Source organism: Myotis lucifugus, unplaced genomic scaffold (assembly GCF_000147115.1).
Source record: "Myotis lucifugus unplaced genomic scaffold, Myoluc2.0 scaffold_1454, whole genome shotgun sequence".
Taxonomy (NCBI): Eukaryota; Metazoa; Chordata; class Mammalia; order Chiroptera; family Vespertilionidae; genus Myotis; species Myotis lucifugus.
The window spans coordinates 39,305-57,004 of record NW_005872502.1 but is presented as its reverse complement, the minus strand read 5'-3'; the positions used below and the strand labels follow the sequence as shown (position 1 = coordinate 57,004).

Sequence of the window (17,700 nt, the reverse complement as noted above, 5' to 3'; positions counted from 1 at the left end):
GTGGGAAAACCACGGCTTCCGAAGCATCTTATGGGTCTTTGTCCCCTTTGAGTGTGGTTCTTCCACAAAATCCCCCGTGCGTGGCGTGCACATATAGTCCGAATTGAAACTTCGTGGGCCCATGCGCAGAAGTCGGTATTTTTGTGGGAAGAGCCCACACTCAAGGGGCCAAAGAGCCGCATGTGGCTCGTGAGCCGCGGTTTGCCGACCACTGGTAGGTGAATTCGCAACTATAGAGCGTGCAAATAACAAGGACCGACTGTCATTGGCTGTGCATCTCATTGTATGTGTTTATAAACATAATTCTGTGAAAGAGGCTACACCCCAAAAAGGTGACAAACCCCAAGTCTCCAGGGAGATGAGGAGGAACCGGGAAAAAAGGCACAGAAGGAGAAAATGGGAAGGTGGTGTTTGGGTGCCCGTGAAGGGAGAACTAGCTGGAAGGCTCCACGAGCATCGCGCAGGGGCAGCTGGGATGCATGCCCAGGCAGCGGGGAAGAGGCGTCAGCTGGAGTCGGGCTCGCAGGCATCCCCATCACGCTGTATGCGCAGCTGGCAGGCACTCCTAAGTGCTCCAGATAAACATTTCTAGAATGCAGGCATCGCTCTCGCCTCAATGTATAAACCAGAGAGATCTCTGAACCACACCTCCCCTACTTAGAACTTGAGTTCTCGAGTGAAAGAACAAGTGATTCAACCTTTGAACAAGTTTTTAATATGAAAAAAATTTGAACCATTTCTTTTTGGCAAAAGCAGGGTGGGCAGCCACCACTCACAGCCCTGAGCAGAAGAGGAAGGCTCGAGAAGCACGCAACGGGCCTGGCGCCTGAAGGCCAATCTCATAACAGCTGCTGAGGAAGAGCTAGTCCAGGGGCAAGTTCAAGTCCACGGGGGAGCTGGCCAGGATGCCCTCCTGCAGGGAAAAGCGGCAGAGCCTCGTCAGTGGAGGCTCCCTCCACTCACAGCAGCATCCACACCAGCCCAGTGAGAGCTGAGACGGGGCGGGGGGGCGGGGGGGGGGCAGGGAACCAGGATGGACAGGGGACAGAGACCAGAGAGGGAGAGAGACCCAGGGTGGGGGGACAGAACCCTGGAGAGGATCAAACACCCGGGGGTGGGTGGGGCCAGTCCCGGTGAAGAAGAAGAAAAGGAGCCCGCGGGTGGGAACGCTGGTGGAGGTTGGGCAGAGACAGGGCTCCAGAGAGCGGAGAGGGCGCTGGGGTTTTAAAGATCAAGAGCCCTGGCTTTGTGTGCAAGTGTTGATTCTGATCCCTGCGTGAGGAGCTTCCCCTCCCAGCCTCCGTAAGACCCGGATAATAACCGAATCCCGTCAGGCTGTTGTGAGGCTTAACTGGGATCATCCACTGAAATCCTTGGCGAGCACCTGGCCAAGCTTTCTGCTCATTCCTTAAAACAAAACGGCTTTACAAACCAGCGAGCGAGCTTCTGGGCTGAGCTCCAGACACGCATCCCCCGTGCCCTCATCGCCTGCTGTGAGGTCGGAGGGCAGCTCTCCCTTAGCTGGACCACTTCAACCATCTCTGACTCCTTCCCACTCCTCCCCCTCCCCTCCCCCCTGCTTGGCCCCATCTCAGGGAACAGCCCAGCAGTTGCCCAGGTCAGCGTCCTTGACTCCTGCCTGCCGCTCAGTCCCCACATCCACTCCATTAGCAAAATCTGTAACCTCTATCTCCAAATTAAATCCAGAACCCCTGCTATTCCCACACTGCTCTGGGAATCTCCCCCTGGCCAGTCACCCCCTCCAAGCTCCCTCCTTCTGCCCTCTCCCCGTACAGTTCCCCACGCCACCACCAGAGGGCGGGTGTTAATACCTAAGCACCCTCTCGTCCTCTGCCCAGAGCCCACCAGGAATTCTGGGCTCACTCAGAGTCAAACCCCAAGTTCTCACCATGACTACGAGCCCCTGAACAACCTGCCGCCCCTCCTGCTCTCAACCCTGGCCCTGTCGCCTGGCTCACCTTGCTCACCCTCTCCAGCCCCTCCTCTCTGTTCCTCAAACACAGCAGGCCAGCCCCTCCCAGTCTGAAGGCAACTGCGGTGGCAGCCGTGAGGCAGGGCAGGCAGGTGCTCAGGGAGGTGGGGCCGTTGCCCAGGTGACGCGGCCACGCCAGCTCTGAGCCTGGCATTGGGTTGAAAGGCGCGAGCAAGGGAAGGTGTCAGGGGCTGAGGTGTCAGGGGCGAGAGAAGACGGCAAAAGGAGGTACAACTAGTTGCTCCTGCCATGTTAGAAGGTACAGATGCTATGGAAGGAAGTAAAGCAGCCAACAAGGGAGGGTGAGTAAGCGCGAGGGTGTGGAGGCGGCTGCGGTTTTAAATGGGAGCAGGAAAGGCCTCCCTGAGGGTAAGAGCCGAGCAGAGCAGAGGAAGGAGGCAGGGGGCTACCGGACAAGCGGGTTCGGCGGGCAGAGTTGCCCAGGCAGAGTCACCGGTAACCACACAAACGTGCCGTGGGGCGCCCAGCACTTAGAGGGTGATCCCACCTAATCCTCACAAGCCCCCACTGATCACCGCGGGGCCCAGGGTGCAGTAGGTGCTCAGAGAGCACAGAGCAGGTGAACGGGGGGAGGGGGGCTGGGAGAACACCCGCGATGCCTGAAAGGAAACCTAAGGGGCCCCCTCCCCCCAATCACAGTCAGGTAAAGGGGGGCCCACAGAGGCTTGGGCGGCTCACCCAGCCCCCCTGGGCCTGGATCCAGGGCGTGAAGCTGTGCACGTGCTCTACGCTGAGTCCAGCCAGGGTGCCCCCCAACCAGGCCACGCGCCGGCTCAGCTCCATGGCCAGGGCCAGGCGGGCCAGGGGCTCCGGGGAAGGCGGCGGGGGCCCGGGGCACCGCAAGGAGGGGCGTGTGCGGCTGGGGCAAGGGCTGCCCTCCCGGCTGGAGAACAGCTCCACTAGGCGGGCGAAGGAGCCAGCAGAGAGGCGGGCCAGCTTGCGGCGCAGGGCAGGGTCCGAGGCCAGCTGTGGGTGGACAGGGGAAGAGGCAGGGTCCGCCCTGGTGACCAGCCAGTAGGAGGCTGGGGGCGTGGGGGTGGCTTTCTGGTGTAAGGGTCTTCTCCATACTAAAGCTCTAAGCCATGCCCCAACCCATCACATCAGCCAATCATAAACCAGACTCCATGGTTTCTGCCAAACTACTCACAGGAAGGTGGCCTAGAACCCAAGAAGCTAAGCCACGCCCCTGCCCAGGCCTCGGCAGCTAATGAGGGCCTAGCCCTACTCTAACTGCGCCCTAGAGTGCTAATCTTCTAGCCTTCAATCTACAATTAATAGGCCAATCATACTTCAGGACACAAACCACACCTCCTCCGGCAGGCCATTTCCCCCCACATTCTAAGCCACGCCCCTACACTGTCACTCAGGATTTCAGATTTTATGTCTTCTCAAACCACATCCCACTCCCACCACCATATATCCCCTTACTTCCTCAACTGGCTCCAGTCTCTTCCCTAAATCATGTTTCTGATGGCCACAACCCTTCCTTTAGGCTACGCCCTCTAACAAACAATGCAAGCCACGAATATAAGGTACTGCCCTGGCCATACCTCTGTCATTCATTAAAGCCTTGTCCTACCCTCTCCCAACCGGCCACCCAATGAGAATGCAGATCCAGCTTCTGACCCAGTGCCCAATCATAAAGCAATTCTTATCCTAGCTAAGGGATGGACGACGACCATCACCTTCTGGTTGATGACTTCTGCCTCCTCCTCCAGCAAGGCCACCAGCCTCCGCAGCAGGGCTTCCTTTTCGGTGGGTGGGGGACCCTGTAACTCTAGGGGGACAGAAGAGAATTCGGTTGGGGGCAGAAACCTGGCCACCCTTCTGCCCTCATCTTTCTGCAGGGCCCCTCTGCCCTCACCTGGGCTCGGCGGGGATCTCAGTTGCTCTTGGACCAGCTGTTCCAGCCGCTGGGCCACGAGGGCATAGAAGTCTGGAGTCGCTGGGCCTGGGGTGAAGAGAGACAATGACAGGTCTCCAGGAGATCAGGAAGTGATGGCTTTTCTCCTCCCAACCACCCTGCCTGGTAGCAGTGATTTCCTTTCCATAACGGGGTAAATGGTGGCTCAGTGAGCAAACCTGGCAAAAGACCCTTGTATCCACTTTATGATGCCCCCCCAAATGGATTTAGTGTTAGAGCTGAACTGGACCTTGAAGAGGATCCCACCCAAGGAAGGCAAACACGTGACACTCCAGCGATTACCACTCTATCCCTTGTCCATTTCAGGCATCACCGGCTGATCACAGAACTCTCTCTCTCGCTTGGAAACCCTGCGCAAGCTAGCACGCCCTGTAGCCATTACTCTTCTATCCAGGCTCACACGAGAGGAAAGCTGTTAGTCACTCCTGACCAAGTCCAATGACTGCCCCCCGACAGCCAGGTCACTCCCAACTGCCCCCCCTGCCAGCATGATTGCCCTCAAAGTCATGTAATCAAAAAGATAAGGAGCTGTGATTGAAAACGGAGGGTAGGTGCTACCTAGATACCCTTAGCTGAGTGATCTTGAACTAATTCCTTGTCCTGTGGATGTATTAAGAATCAAAGCTCCCAGCCCGACCAGCCTGGCTCAGTGGTTGAGCATCGATCTATGAACCAGGAGGTCACAGTTAGATTCCCGGTCAGGGCACGTGCCCGGGTTGCAGGCTCGATCCCCGGTGGGGGGCGTGCAGGAGGCAGCCCATCAATGATTCTCTCTCGTCATTGACGTTTCTCTCTCTCTCTCCCCCTCTCCTTTCCTCTCTGAAATCAATAGTATGTATGTGTGTGTGTGTGTATGTATATTTTAGAATCAAAGCTCCTGGCTCTGCATGAGCAAGTTCATGGGTGATCTAGGGAAACCTCTTACCAGGCTGCGAACCATAGCAGGGGCGAAGGGGCAGGGAGCAAGGCCGGGGGGACTCAGGGGGAACTGCTTCTCGACCCAAAGAACAAGGAAAGCATCTTCGAAGGCGGCTCAGGAAGTCTGTTGGCTCCTCCTGGGCAGGGCTCCTGGGGAAGGGACCTCAGAGAGTGACTCCAGAGCCCCCCTTGCAAGCAGTCCCTTTTTTCTCCCCCTCTGGGCCTCTCCCTGCAAACCCCGGGGACATGGAAGAGAGCCAGATATACAGAGAGGGGCAAGGACACAGACTGAGACCAGGAGCACGAGTTAGAGACGGCCCACACCACATGCAGAGGCCCCTGCGGGAGGAGAGCAGCTCCTCTTACCTGGGTGGGGTTGGAATGGGGGACCCGGCAGCCTCGCCCCGCTTAAGGAAGGCAGCGAGGACCCTCAGCGTGTCCTCCCGGAGCCCCAGCTCTTCCGAGCCTGCCATGGGGGCACCTGTGAGAGAGGGGGCTGAGGGATAAACTCCAGGGTTCAGCAGAAGTGAAGGCTTGGGGCCCCAATTCCTAGTTTGTGAACGAGGAGAGGGTCAGGACTCGGGGGTCCCCAAGGCAGGGAAGGAGCTGAGGGTCTGAGCTCCTAGGTCCTTGAGGGGAATTGAGGTCTGGAGGTCCAGGCTCTTGAGTCTCCAGAGGGAGAAGAGGGATGAAGACGAAGATTCCTTGATCCTGGCAGAGGAGGAGGCTGGGGACCTCGATTCTTGGGTCTAAGGAAAGAGGGGGCTGGGAGCCTGAACTCTTGGGTCTGAGAGGAAAGGGGATTGTGCCTTGGACCTCTGGGCCCTCGAGCAAGAAGGACGCCTGAGGCTTCGACTCTGGACTCGGAGAGAACATGCCAAGTTACTTAAGCCGTTAGAGGATGAAAACTACCAATCCCAGCAGGCTTCGTGGCAAACATTCCACTCGGTCCGCAGTTGATCGCCGCGCGGCCTGCTGGGAGGTGTAGTTCCACTGTCTAAGGGTGGACTCTTGGGGACCCGTGACGCTTGGATGCCGAAACAGGACTGGGGGTCCAGTTCCTGGATCGCGGCCCTCTTCTCCTCCCTCCTCCCCGCAACCCTCACTGACGCCCCACTCACCTGGCCCCGGGCCCGGGCCCCGGGCCCCGCCGCCGCCGCCACCTCCTTCACTGAACTTGTTAAACTTCTCTTAGTTCAACTTTCCCGCGCCTGCGCACTGGGCCGGCCTGGCGACGGCCCAACGCAGAGGGGGCGGAGCGCCGGTGCCCGCCTAATTTGCATGCGACGTTCCCAGCATGCCGGTGGCCGGAAAGCCAAAAAAGGGGCACGGGGCGGAGCAATGTCCGGGCTGCGGGTGCCACCTCTTTGTGGTTTGTTGCCCAAATGACGAGAAAGTCGTTTTCATTTCAAGAAATCTGCAGCAAACAAAGCTCCACCGCCCTAAAGCTCAGCTGACGGTAAGGGGTGGGGGTGGGGTGCAGCTCCGTGTTCGCGCGCTACGGGACCCAAAGCCACGGGTGGCCCCAGCACCCTGCGCGCCCCGCCCCGTCCCGCTAGGTAGGTAACGCGGAAGAGCCGGGGAGCTGGTGGTGGCCAGGAGTGAGGAACGGGAGAAAGGATGAGTCTGACATGACATGGAGCGGGGCTGTGTACCCTGGAGAAAGTGAAGCAAGGAAGGGGAGAAGTGAAGCAGTGGCAGGTGCAAAAAAAATAAACATAGAACTAGTAGCGGGGAGGCAGTCCACTCCAGACAGTGGGGAGCGCGCCCTGGTCGAGGGAGGCTCCCTGCGGGGGACTGTGGAAGGAGGACTACGGTGGAACCGGGTGAGGGATCATGTGTGGGGAACTGTGGGAGGGGTCTACACTGGGGTGAGTGCGGGAGGTAGAAGTCCACAGGAGAGTAGCGTCTGCTATTAGGCTCCACCTTGGAAGTGGGGGTACCTGCCTTGCGTGATGGGGAGGGCGGGCGGGATTTGCAGTGAAATAGGGAAGGGTCTTTGCTGGCGGAATTGATGGGGTAGTGGGGTCTGCACAGGAGCTGGGGGAACGAGGGGGCCCTAAAATGGATTTGGGAGGGAGTCCTCGCTAAAGTGGAGGATTGGAGGAGGTGAGGTCTGTTTGTTCCCCCAAGAAAATACAGGCGAGGGACCTGCGCCGTGGCCCGTGAGAGGATGGTCCGGGTGGGCCTGAGAGGCCGCCTGCGCCCATGACCTGCCCATTGTTCGCAGGCCCGACATGGGATCCCAAAAGCCTCGGATCCTGCCTTGGCTGGTGTCTCAGCTGGACGAGGGGCAACTGGAGGGTGTGGCTTGGCTGGACCAGAGCCGCAGGCGCTTCCGTATCCCCTGGAAGCACGGTTTGCGGCAGGATGCCCAGCAGGAGGACTTTGGCATCTTCCAGGTGTGTGGGAGCTGAGACTCGGGAAACCCTAAGGTGCGGGTGCCGTAGGGTGGGGTGGACTCTGAGGAGTGGAGTTACAGTGGGATGGGGAGGGCTTAGGATAGCTGATAGGTGTGGGATAGCTGGAGAGCCCAGGTTCCAGGAGTAGAACTAGGAAAGCAGGTTAGACCATGAAGGAAATGCATCCTGGGAGTTCAGGGCTCACTGGGGATGGGATCTTGGATATAGAATTCTGGGGGCGGGTCTTGGAACATGAGACCAGACTGGGCTGAAGCTGAGGGTACTTACCACCAACTTAGAATACTACACCAGTGGGGGTAAACCCAGTTAGAGTGGGAGGGGGCGGGGCTATTACAGAGGGTGCCCTAGGGCAGGTTGGTTGCAGAGTTAGACACCTCGTAGGGCCTGGAAGGTTGGCTTAGAAAGCAAAGGATTTTGAAAGGTGGCGGCAGGGGGACTTAGGGCACTGAGAATTTGGGGAGAGAACCTTAACAAGGTGGGTGCTAGGATGAGAGGGGGCAGGGTTATGACCCCTGGGGTGGGGTCAGAATCATCTGCTCCTCTACCCTGGTCCCATTGGTTCCCCAGGCCTGGGCAGAGGCCAGCGGCGCCTACACTCCGGGGAGAGATAGGCCTGACCTGCCAACCTGGAAGAGGAATTTCAGGTCTGCCCTGAACAGGAAGGAAGTGTTGCGTTTAGCTGAGGACCGGAGCAAGGACCCCCACGACCCGCACAAGATCTATGAGTTTGTGAACTCAGGTGTGCTGGAAGCGGGGGTTCTCACGGAGGAATGGGATCGTAAGAGTCCCTGGCACCCCCTTTCCGCTCACCACCTCTCTCGCCAGCAGTTGGGGACTTCCCTGAGCCGGAGACGTCTCCGGACACCGATGGCAGATTCAATACCTCTGACACCCAGGTACGCATGCGCCCAGCCCTCCTGCCCCCTCAGTCCCTGTCCCATCGCCTCTGCGTCCCTGTTCAGGCCTCATTCTCCCCATGGACCACTGTCCGCCTCCTCCCTGGCCTCCCTTCTCTCCCTCCCCTGACCCAGAGCTGACCCTCCCCCTCTCCAGCTCACAGCCCTCCATGGCTTCCCAGCAGCCTCAGGAGAAAGTTCCGTTTTCACCAGGCATTCCAGGCCCTAACACACCTCCGTTGCTTTCCTCGCTTTCCAGCCTCTTGGGAACTGGAAACTCCCTGCCCTCGATCTTGCTGATGTCCCCGGGGGCATTCTCCCCAGACTTCTCGGCCCAGGTCTTGCCTGCGTGGAGCCAGATCCTTGGGCTGAATTAGCTGCTCTCCCGGACCTCTTAGCCCTCAGCATACATCAGAGCATTGTGTGCTCTGAGCCCAGGGCGGTCTCTCCCCTAGATCGGAAACCCCTAGAGAGCAAGGCTCAGGACTGTCTCCTCTCTGGGTCCCCATATTGCTGAACACAAGGCCTGACCCATGGGGAAGTCTTCAGAAAATTCTGTGGAAATGCCTGGACCCTTCTCTCTCTCTCTCTAGGAAGACATTCTGGAGGAGTTACTGAATGACATGGCCTTGGGCTCAGTTCCAGATGAGGGGGCCTCGAGCCTGGCTGTGGCCCCTGAATACCCCCCTCAGCTCTTGCTGAGCCCCAACTTAGACATTCCTGCTCCCTACCCAAACTCAGCGCCCCCTGAAAACCCACTGAAGCAGCTATTGATGCCCCAGGACGGTGAGTGCCAGCTGTGGGCTGGGAGGAGCTGGATCTGGGGTGATGGGCCCTTACACGCTCTCAATCTCTCCCTTCACGTTGCCGCCGCTGCTGCTCAGACTGGGAGTTCGAGGTGACCGCCTTCTACCGGGGCCGCCAAGTCTTCCAGCAGACGGTCTTCTGCCCGCGGGGCTTGCGGCTGGTGGGGTCAGAAGGAGGGGACAGGACACTCCCTGGGCAGCCGATAACACTGCCGGACCCCGGGGCGTTCCTGGCAGACAGGGCCGCGAAGGACTATGTGAGTCGTGTGCTGAGCGGCCTGGGCGGGGGACTCGCTCTGTGGAGGGACGGGCAGCGGCTCTGCGCCCAGAGGCTGGGCCCCTGCCACACATACTGGGCTGTGGGCGAGGAGCTTCTCCCCGACAGCGGCCGCGGGCCTGATGGCGAGGTCCCCAAAGAGGCGGAAGGAAGCGTGTTCAACCTGGGGCCGTTTGTGGCAGGTGAGTGGAGAGGGGGCCCCAGTGGTTAAGAACCGGGGTCTGACCTTTCGGGATCCTGCTGCTGTTGGCCATTTAGCCTAGACTGCTCCGAGCCCGGCAAGTCTGAGGGCTCTCTCCCTCCCTCTGCCTCCCCAGGGCTGGGAGGAGCCCCGGGCCCCCCTGCACAAAAGGTGCTCAGGAACTAGCTGCCATAGTCGTCGTCATTTTTCCCACCTAAGGGCCCGGGGCCCAAAATTCATGGGGGGGGGGGGGGGGGGTCCTCAGCCCGGCCTGCACCCTCTTCAATCCGGGACCCTTTGGGAGATGTCCAACCGCCTCTCGCTATTCGGGACCACTGGCTCCGAACCGCTTGCCTCCTACGTGCCTGATCACCCCTAACCACCTCTGCCTGCCTGATCGCCCCTAACTGCTCTCCTACCAGCCTGATTGCCCTTAACTGCTCCCCTGCTGGCCTGATCTCCCCTAACCGCCTCTGCCTTGCCCCACACCCGGGACCCAGGATTCCCTTCTCCTGCTGGTTGCAGGCACCCGGGACCTGGGCTTCCCTCCCTCTGGCTGGCCGTAGGCACCCAGGACCTGGGCCGGCTTCTCCCGGGCCGGCCGCAGCCAGAGGGACTGTGGGCGGGTGGCTTCACCTGGGCCGCAGGCACCTGGGACCTGGCTGGTCCCCATTCCTCTCTCATGAGCTCATTTGTGCCTGGCTGGTCCCCATTCCTCTCTCCCCGGTGTTGAGTGTTGAGTGTCTGAACAGTTCCAGCGCTAGGGCAAGAGGGCATGAGGGTGTGATGACTATGTGCACATTAGCTCTTTATTATATAGGCTTATGGTGGACAGACAGACACAGGAGAGATCCCGTAGGACTTTGCTAGCCAATAGCACTTTCTTTGCACTCCCCAATATCGTACAGTATCCAGCCACATGGCTATTGAGTACTTAGATGCGCTGAGAGCATCTGAGGAAGTGAGTTTTAAACTATTTGCATTTTAATTAGTTACCATTTAAATAGCCCCAGGTGGCTAATGGCTACGTAGGGACAGTGTGGCCTTAGGGGGTTAAAGAGCAGTAACTGTCAACATCTTTGGGAGAGGATTCCCCTCCAGGACCTGTTTCCCCATCCTGAATGCTCAGGGGGAGGTGGGAGCGGATCGTCCAGCCCTACCCTGATGGGTGGGAGGGAAAAGGAACTTTTATGTTTGTGCCAGAATTGTGGGGACTTGACGCACATCAGCAGCCCCCTGGTTTTGATGGCAGAGGTATGCCAGGCTTTAGGTTAGCGGGGAAGGTAGGATATTATTCAGGTTTTAGGGGGAGGGGCAGGTCGAGGTCTCCCCATCCCTGACTAGGCTCTTGGGCCCACAGATCTGATTGCCTTCATCAATGGAAGCGGACGCTCACCACGCTACACCTTCTGGTTCTGCATGGGGGAGTCATGGCCTCAGCACCAGCCGTGGACCAAGAAGCTAGTGATGGTCAAGGTGCCTGCGCCTTAGGATCCTGGAGCTGAGGGGGGGGATCTTCCAAAAGAATAGGTTGCTCCCAGGAACTACAATTCCCAGAAACCCCTGGAGAAACAAAAATTTCCAACTCTCTACATCACCAGAGGATATTTTCATTGATTTTTAGAGGGCGGGTGGGGGTTGCGGGGAGAGAGAGACATCAACTGGTTGCCTCCCACACTGAACCTGCAACCTTTCAGTGTATGGAATGATGCTCCCACCAACTGAGCGACACCAGCCAGCTAGGGCTGCAACCACCATTCATTCCCAGAGACTTCTGGGTGTCCCACCCATGCCCTTATCCATGGCTGGGACACCCAGAAGCATGTGGGAGTTGGTGGACTCTAAGTCCTAGCAGCCTGTGAGGAACTACAGCTCCCAGGAGTCCTTCTGACACCAGCTGCTCAGCCCTAGCTTCTGGGAGCCCCTCTGGCCTCCGTGGTTGTGAATATGGGAAAACTACAACTCGCAGCAGTCCTGAGCCCAAGAATTCATCCTGGGTTATGGTGGGACCTGCTGGGAGTTGTAGTCCACTCAACCCCACCCCCTACAGTAGACAACGTTGGGTGCTTCTCTTGACCATGTTTCTCCCGCACCTCCTATAGGTTGTTCCCACGTGCCTCAGGGCTCTGCTCGAAATGGCGCGGGTAGGCGGTGCCTCCTCGCTGGAGAACACTGTGGACCTGCACATTTCCAACAGCCAGCCTCTCTCTCTCACGTCGGAGCAGTACAAGGCCTATCTGCAGGACCTGGTCGAGGACATGGATCTCTAGGTCACTGGCCAGGTCTGCACCCACCAGTCGTGGGTGCAGGTCCCTCGCCTCCACCAATAAACTACTTCTTGCCCTAACCGGTTTGGCTCAGTGGATAGAGTGTCGGCCTGCGGACTGAAGGGTCCCGGGTTCGATTCCGGCCGGGGGCACATGCCTGGGTTTCGGAGTTGATCCCCAATAGGGGGCGTGCAAGAGGCAGCCAATCAATGATTCTCTCTTATCATTGATGTTTCTATCTCTCCCTCTTCCTTCCTATTTGAAATCAATAAAGAAATATATTTAAAAACAAAACAAACAAACAAAAAAAACTACTTCTTGCCACTGTCACCACTTGTGTGTGGTATTCGGTGTCCCCAGGCCAGCCCTGACCCAAGCTGGGCACTGCTCCTCCGGACCTCAGTCTATGCATCTGCAGGCCGCCCACAATTCGGGTGCTCACAGTGCGGGCGAGAAACTCATCACCGCCACACCTCTTTCCATGGACCTGGTGAGAAGGTGACAGTCATTCCCACTTTACAGACCGAGACAGTGAGACTTAGAGAGGAGTAAAGGTCACAAAGTAGGAGACACAAGCTGGGTCAGAATCCAGCCTCACTTCTCCGAGGGAGGCCCAGGGCTGCCTCCGGAATCCCCATGTTGCCTCTGAACAGCCGGGGCCACGCTCCGGTATGCAGAGAGCTCCCCGCCTAAACGGCCCTGTCTGTCGGGGCCTTGGCTCCCTCCAGCTCCTGCGGGGTGGCCTCAGGCACGTCCTCTGTCTGGGGCTGGGACGGGCAGTGGTAAAGGAGCTCTGTGCCCCGCCCTGGAGCCCACGTGCTCCGGCGGCCCGGGCACTGCCGCCTTTCCTCACCACGCCTGGGTTCTGGGCGACAGGACTGAGCGAGGCCAGCACTGCCCTGCCGCACCATGTGGCCCTCACTGCGTCTCAGGAGGGGGGATTCCATCCCCCCACCGCATGGACTGGCAAAGCACAGCCCAACCCAATGGGGGCGGGCACGTCCCAGGCAGACAAGCAGCACGTGGGTGCCCTGAGCTGGGAAGACTGACCAGGGGCCTGGCCCCTATGTGCCGTCACCACCCTCTCAGCAGCAGCTGACAGTGTCCCGGGAGGGTCCTACGTGCTTCCCCTGCCTGGGTCTCACTTAATCCTCACAACACCCACTTTACAGATAAGGAGACTGAGGTGCAGAGAGGGGCATGTACTGGCCCCAAGCCACACAGTCTGGTCTCCCTGTTAACCACCCTCAGACTGGGGCCAAGCCTCCTGCGTGTGTCCCTCCCTAACCCCTCCCCAAATTAGACTCTGAAAAGAAAGGGCTAAAATCACGGGGTTCGAAGGTAACATTTCATGAAATCTTTAATGAAACTGGGGGAGGGACATGAACAGAGGGGAGAGGCGATGGGGACAGGCTTGGGACGAGGAAGATGGGCACAGGGCTGGGCAGGGGGCTCTCATCCCCACAGCAACCCTCTCCCAATCATCCCACTGACGGGGGAGGGAAGTGGAGAGGTGGAGCCATAAATACGTCCAGAATCTGAAGAGGCAGAGGAAGGAGGTGGGGTTGTTGGGGGTCTCAGAGAGGGGGCAGGGGCAGGCCCAGGCCAGGGCCGCCCTTGTCAGGGGGCCCTGGCTCCTTGGGTGGCCGTGGGGGCCCTGGGGGGTCCCCTGGCTTGCGGCCGTGCTTGCGGAAGTAGCGGTAGCTGGACGTAGGCGCGCACCAAGTTGCTCACCTTCACGGGTGATCTCCCACTTTTGCTGTGGCAGATCTGGGGAGCGAGGGCAGCTGCATCACTGCCAGCCCCCCAGGCCCCGTCCACCTGGACTGCTGAGCAGCCTGGGACTAGGATAGCAGCCGCTCCCCAATGTCCAGGCCAACGTCCTTACTTATCCCGATGCCAGCAGAACGGGCCCAGATGGGCTTGAGACCTTGTCACCCTCCTCACCTTCCAGACTGACCCCCCATCCCTCAGTCTCCCCCTCTGCGCTCATCTGTCTGCCCTCCCCTGTCTCTGCGTCGCGTCCTCCACCCACCTCTGTGTCTGTCCCCCTCTGGGCCCACCTTGTGGACGGCCTTCCTCAGGATGTCCTTGTACTCCTCCTTGGTGATGTCCTTCTTCTGGTAGTACGGCTTGATGGCCAGCTTCACCTCCTCCACCGCCCGCTCCTGTGTGTGCAGCTTCTTCAGGTACTGGCGACAGTGACAGAGGGGGAAAGGGGACAGCAAGGCCAGGTGAGTTCCTGCGGGACCCGGCCTCCACCCCTGCCCGCCACGCAGCCTCCTGGACCAGCAGCCCCTCTTGGAGGGGGACGCCGTGCTCAGGGGCTGCCTGTGCACCCCATGCTGAGGTCACCACGGACCACAGGCCTGGGCCTCCGAGTGTCACTGAGCATGCCCTCCAGGCCGCACTCTGGCCGTCCCAGGTGGCCATGGACACACGTGTCCCCTGCCCTGACAAAGTTCAGTCCAGTGGGGAGACAAGACGTTAGCCAAGCAGGACGACTGTTGTCATCAGACTCTATGAGACTTCCTCTGATCGCAGCAGGAACGTGTGGCCAGGCTTCCCGGCGTGGGCTTCACGACACTGCCCTGGCTGCTGAGTGGACAGCAGGGCTGAGGGGCACTGGGGGTCCAGGACTGGTTAGGAGTAGAGGGGAGGGCATGGGGGGGAGGTACTAGAATCCTGCTCTACCACCCGTGGCCTGGACGAGGGACCAAACCCCTCTATAGCTCACTTGTAAAATGCAGACAGTACTCGTGGGGAGGGGGAGGTGACACATGGAGGCCACGGCAAGGGGAGCTGTGACTGTTCTGAGGTGGGGACAGGACAGGGAGCAGCTGAGAGACCCCAACCCCTGCCTCAACCTCAAGTGGGATCTTTGCAAAAACCGACGGATAGGACACCTCTAGCAGGAGAGCACATTCAAGCCAGAGCCAGTCTGCACAGGGACAGTCACCCGAAACAGCAACCCTGGGGAGGTCACCTCCCGGGCCAGGGCTGAGGGGAGATGGGAACAGTGAACTGAGTTCTGACAAGGGCAGTGCACTCCGGACTTCAGGGCCAGCATCTCGGAAGAGATGATGCCAACTGTCTGCTGAACCCCTGGGCCGCGCCACTGCTAGGAGAGCCACCGGCCACCCCGAGTCCTCGGGCCTCCCTCACCCCACGGGAAGTGGGTTTCTACAGAGAAGGGGGCTGTTCCCCACAGCCATCTCAGATGTGGCAACGGAAGACAGCAGGCAGAGAACAGACCAGAGCAGCCTCACGCACAGAGCAAGGGACCCGTTGCTGGTCACAGGCCGTACTGTCCTTGTCCTGCAGACCATGGCGGCTGGATGCACCAGCGACCACAGAGCTGTGCCCTGCCACTGCCCCTCACACGGCGCTGTTTATGGGGTTTACTCTGCTCTCCCTCTGGCGCGTACATGAAGTGTATGGAGGGGTGGGCAACGCCACGATCAGCGATAGGCTGTTGGACCTTAACAAAAAGCATCCTGACCTGACCAAAAAGATAACAGCCCGAGGTCTGGGAGGAGGAGCCAGATGGAAAACCTGTCTGTATTTGCCCAGCATCTATTCTTCCTTCCTTCATCTAGAAAATGCTCGATTTTTGTTTGTCGACCACTCTTTCCCTTACACAAAAAGATGGGGATGGAGAAAGGGAAGGAAGGAAGGAGGGAGGTATGGAGGGAAGGAGGGAGTGGGTATGAGTGTGTTTCTCTCTCTCTCTCTCTCTCTCTCTCTATATATATATATATATATATATATAATTTTTTAAAAACCTGCCCAGCACCCATTCATCCATTAGAGTGACAGTTCAGATCCTTACAATTTAACAACTTCAGTTTTTTTAAAATCTACGGCCCCGTCTACTGGCATCGTCTTTGCCATTCTCCCTGGGCCCCCGCATCTCAGTATCTGCTCCTGTTCTCTGCAAAACTGTCACCATCATCCCACCTCTCCCAAGCCCAGCTCACCTTATCCGTGTCCCCTCGTCCCTCGGAGCTGCTACTGCCCTCTCTCTTGTCAGATGCAGCAGCCAGCCCAGTGGGGGTGGGAGGGGTAGAGCCGCAGCCCCCTAGGGGAAGGCTGCCAGGGAGCAGGTAGCTGGAGGGGCCAGGGGGCAGGCCCAGAGAGGTGGGTACAGGAGCTGGTGTCACCCCTAGACTGGAGGGTGGCTTCCGGTGGCTGAGGATCTGTGGAAGAGGTTGGAGGATGAACAAAGGGCCGTGGAGGGAAAGAGGAAGCATGTACCCCTATTATTTCCACCCCGATTTCCCAACAGTCCCAAGGGTAACAAGCTCCGCTTCTGGCCAATATCTTGCCTCAAGGCCTGCTGGGAGTTGTAGTTCCTCTCCTAACCCAAGGCAGGGGACAAGAGAAGGGGCTGTGGGGACTCTTCCTCTGGGGAGCCCACCTGGTTGGTGGCCTGGATCAGCTCCTGGGCCTTTGCTCTGCTCGCCAGATTGGCTTCTTCCATCTTGAAGAGAAGTGCAGTCACTGCAGGAGGCGGAGAGTTGATGACAGGGCGGTCCGGGGTTGACAGGAGATGAGAGTGAATCTCACCTCTCCACCTACTGCCATCCCCCGGGCCCCCTGGACAGGCCTAAGGCCACAGGCTCAGAACTAAGAAAAGGGGGCCTCGGCCACTGAAAAACACCCCCTCCACACCCCGATGTTCTTGCCGCTCAGGGTGTGTGCGTGTTGGTGGGTGGGCCAGGGCCAACCACGGACAAGGTGGTGGCAGAAGTGAGATTCTGGCTGCTCAGCCCCCACAGCCAATCCCAGCCTCTCTCACCACGTCTGTGACCTGGCAGAGACTCCTGTCATCCCCAAGGAACACTGCTCACCCCATGCTTCCTGGCCCCCATCAAGTCTATACCAGTCTCGTGCAGGAGGACGCCTGGACACGCCCCACTCCAGCCGTGCTGAGCTGGCCACCCTGCCCATCTGCTCGGCTCTCTTCCATCACCCGAACATCTAGAACATCCTGGACAGACCTGATGGGCCCTCGCCCACCTGCGGCCCCCAGTCCAGGTCACTACATACCCACCCTTTCCAAGGCATCCCACTGCCACCTCAGGTGTCTCCATGTGGTGTCATCTTTCCTGGTCCTTTCCGCCCACCCAGACCGCCCTGGCCCCGGAGGGGAACACTCACAGGCCAGGACGCCACTGGTAGTGCAGTCCACACCAGCGGGCAGGTTCCAGGGCAGGGGTGGGGGCAGCGTGGGCAGCTGAGAGGCACGGGGAGCCGGCCCGTCCTCTGCCCCCGAGTCACCGGCTGTGGATCCTGCGCTAGGGGCCGTGCTTGGGGCGGGGGCGGCCGTGCTGGTGGCCGTGGTGGTGGCAGGCTGTTGCTCCTCTTCCTCCTCTTCCTCCTCCTCCTCTTCTTCCTCCTCCTCCTCCTCCTCCGCCCCACCTCGGACCCCAGGCTCCTCAGTGGCCTCTTCAGGCAAGAAGGAGACCTCAGGTGTCTTACAGCTGCTGTCCACCGTCTGTGAGTCCGGGGTGAGGGCGGGGGGCGGAGGGGCGGCCTTGGGGGGCGGGGTGCTGGGGGCCTTGGCCGCTCGCTCCTCCCCGGACCAGGACGTCTCCTCGGCGCCCTTGGCCCCGGCAGCCTGGCTACAGCTGTCGGCCTTGGACTTCTTTCAGGGGCACAGGGCCCCCGGGGGCCATGCCGCCGCCCCTGCTGGCGGATCTTTTTTCCCTGGCCTTGGATGGCTTGGTCTTACCCTTGGTCTCCTTGGCTTTCTTGGTCTAACACTGCCCTTCACCTTGGCCCTTTTAGATAGATGATGTCCGGAGCTGCTTTAACATCTCAATAGAGCCCGCACTCGGGATGCACGAAGGGAAGTCAATCTCCGTTCTAGCTGAATTTTAAAAAAATAGATAGGGCGTTCGAAGCGGCGCAGCGACGACGTTTGACACTGATGCCATAAATATATTTAAGAATTTTGTATTCTTTTTCTTTTATAGTTATTTTTTTTTT

General features: G+C 59.1%; 3 protein-coding genes across 10 annotated transcripts in view; 1 reads left to right on the top strand and 2 right to left on the bottom strand.

The window, feature by feature from the left end:
- Positions 1–692: 692 nt before the first annotated feature.
- On the bottom strand, positions 693–6,109 carry BCL2L12 (BCL2 like 12). 2 transcript variants are annotated; one of them, XM_006107815.3, is made up of 7 exons: positions 5,978–6,108; positions 5,223–5,337; positions 4,864–5,006; positions 3,879–3,965; positions 3,700–3,791; positions 2,693–2,980; positions 693–913 (listed from the first exon to the last, which is right to left on the bottom strand). In XM_006107815.3, the coding sequence occupies exons 2-7, from the start codon at positions 5,327–5,329 to the stop codon at positions 863–865; spliced, it is 768 nt and encodes a 255-aa protein (XP_006107877.1). In that variant the 5' UTR covers positions 5,330–5,337; positions 5,978–6,108; the 3' UTR covers positions 693–862. The 2 variants fall into 2 exon arrangements, with proteins under 2 accessions (XP_006107877.1, XP_014305327.1); XM_014449841.2 differs by lacking the exon at positions 4,864–5,006 and having other exon boundaries at positions 5,978–6,109.
- A 52-nt stretch (positions 6,110–6,161) lies between these two features.
- On the top strand, positions 6,162–11,786 carry IRF3 (interferon regulatory factor 3). Of its 7 annotated transcripts, none has more exons than XM_006107817.3 (8): positions 6,180–6,315; positions 7,087–7,258; positions 7,847–8,018; positions 8,105–8,175; positions 8,769–8,961; positions 9,060–9,440; positions 10,800–10,915; positions 11,542–11,786. In XM_006107817.3, exons 2-8 carry the CDS (start codon positions 7,094–7,096, stop codon positions 11,707–11,709), a joined length of 1,266 nt encoding a protein of 421 aa, XP_006107879.1. In that variant the 5' UTR covers positions 6,180–6,315; positions 7,087–7,093; the 3' UTR covers positions 11,710–11,786. The 7 variants fall into 7 exon arrangements, with proteins under 7 accessions (XP_014305324.1, XP_006107879.1, XP_014305323.1 ...); XM_014449837.2 differs by having other exon boundaries at positions 6,277–6,415; XM_014449833.2 differs by lacking the exon at positions 6,180–6,315 and adding an exon at positions 6,422–6,557 and having other exon boundaries at positions 8,108–8,175.
- Positions 11,787–13,040: 1,254 nt separating this feature from the next.
- The window catches only part of SCAF1 (SR-related CTD associated factor 1), a 16,479-nt gene continuing 11,819 nt past the window's right edge, over positions 13,041–17,700 (bottom strand). Inside the window, 7 exon segments of the mRNA XM_014449831.2 lie at positions 13,041–13,410; positions 13,412–13,476; positions 13,770–13,898; positions 15,687–15,905; positions 16,127–16,209; positions 16,870–17,359; positions 17,361–17,570. Coding sequence (XP_014305317.2) covers positions 13,284–13,410; positions 13,412–13,476; positions 13,770–13,898; positions 15,687–15,905; positions 16,127–16,209; positions 16,870–17,359; positions 17,361–17,570 — 1,323 coding nt within the window. The 3' untranslated portion in view covers positions 13,041–13,283.

Excerpts from the sequence above, each read along its gene's own strand:
- BCL2L12 (XM_006107815.3), bottom strand. The coding sequence starts at position 5,329 with ATGGCAGGCTCGGAAGAGCTGGGGCTCCGGGAGGACACGCTGAGGGTC. Across the intron at positions 5,007-5,222 it reads CCCATTCCAACCCCACCCAG|GAGCCCTGCCCAGGAGGAGC; the intron begins GTAAGAGGAGCT and ends TCCCTTCCCCAG. Across the intron at positions 3,966-4,863 it reads CTGCTATGGTTCGCAGCCTG|GCCCAGCGACTCCAGACTTC; the intron begins GTAAGAGGTTTC and ends TCTTCACCCCAG.
- IRF3 (XM_023748500.1), top strand. The coding sequence starts at position 6,488 with ATGACATGGAGCGGGGCTGTGTACCCTGGAGAAAGTGAAGCAAGGAAG. Across the intron at positions 6,683-7,086 it reads GAGGACTACGGTGGAACCGG|GCCCGACATGGGATCCCAAA; the intron begins GTGAGGGATCAT and ends CATTGTTCGCAG. Across the intron at positions 8,962-9,059 it reads GCTATTGATGCCCCAGGACG|ACTGGGAGTTCGAGGTGACC; the intron begins GTGAGTGCCAGC and ends GCTGCTGCTCAG.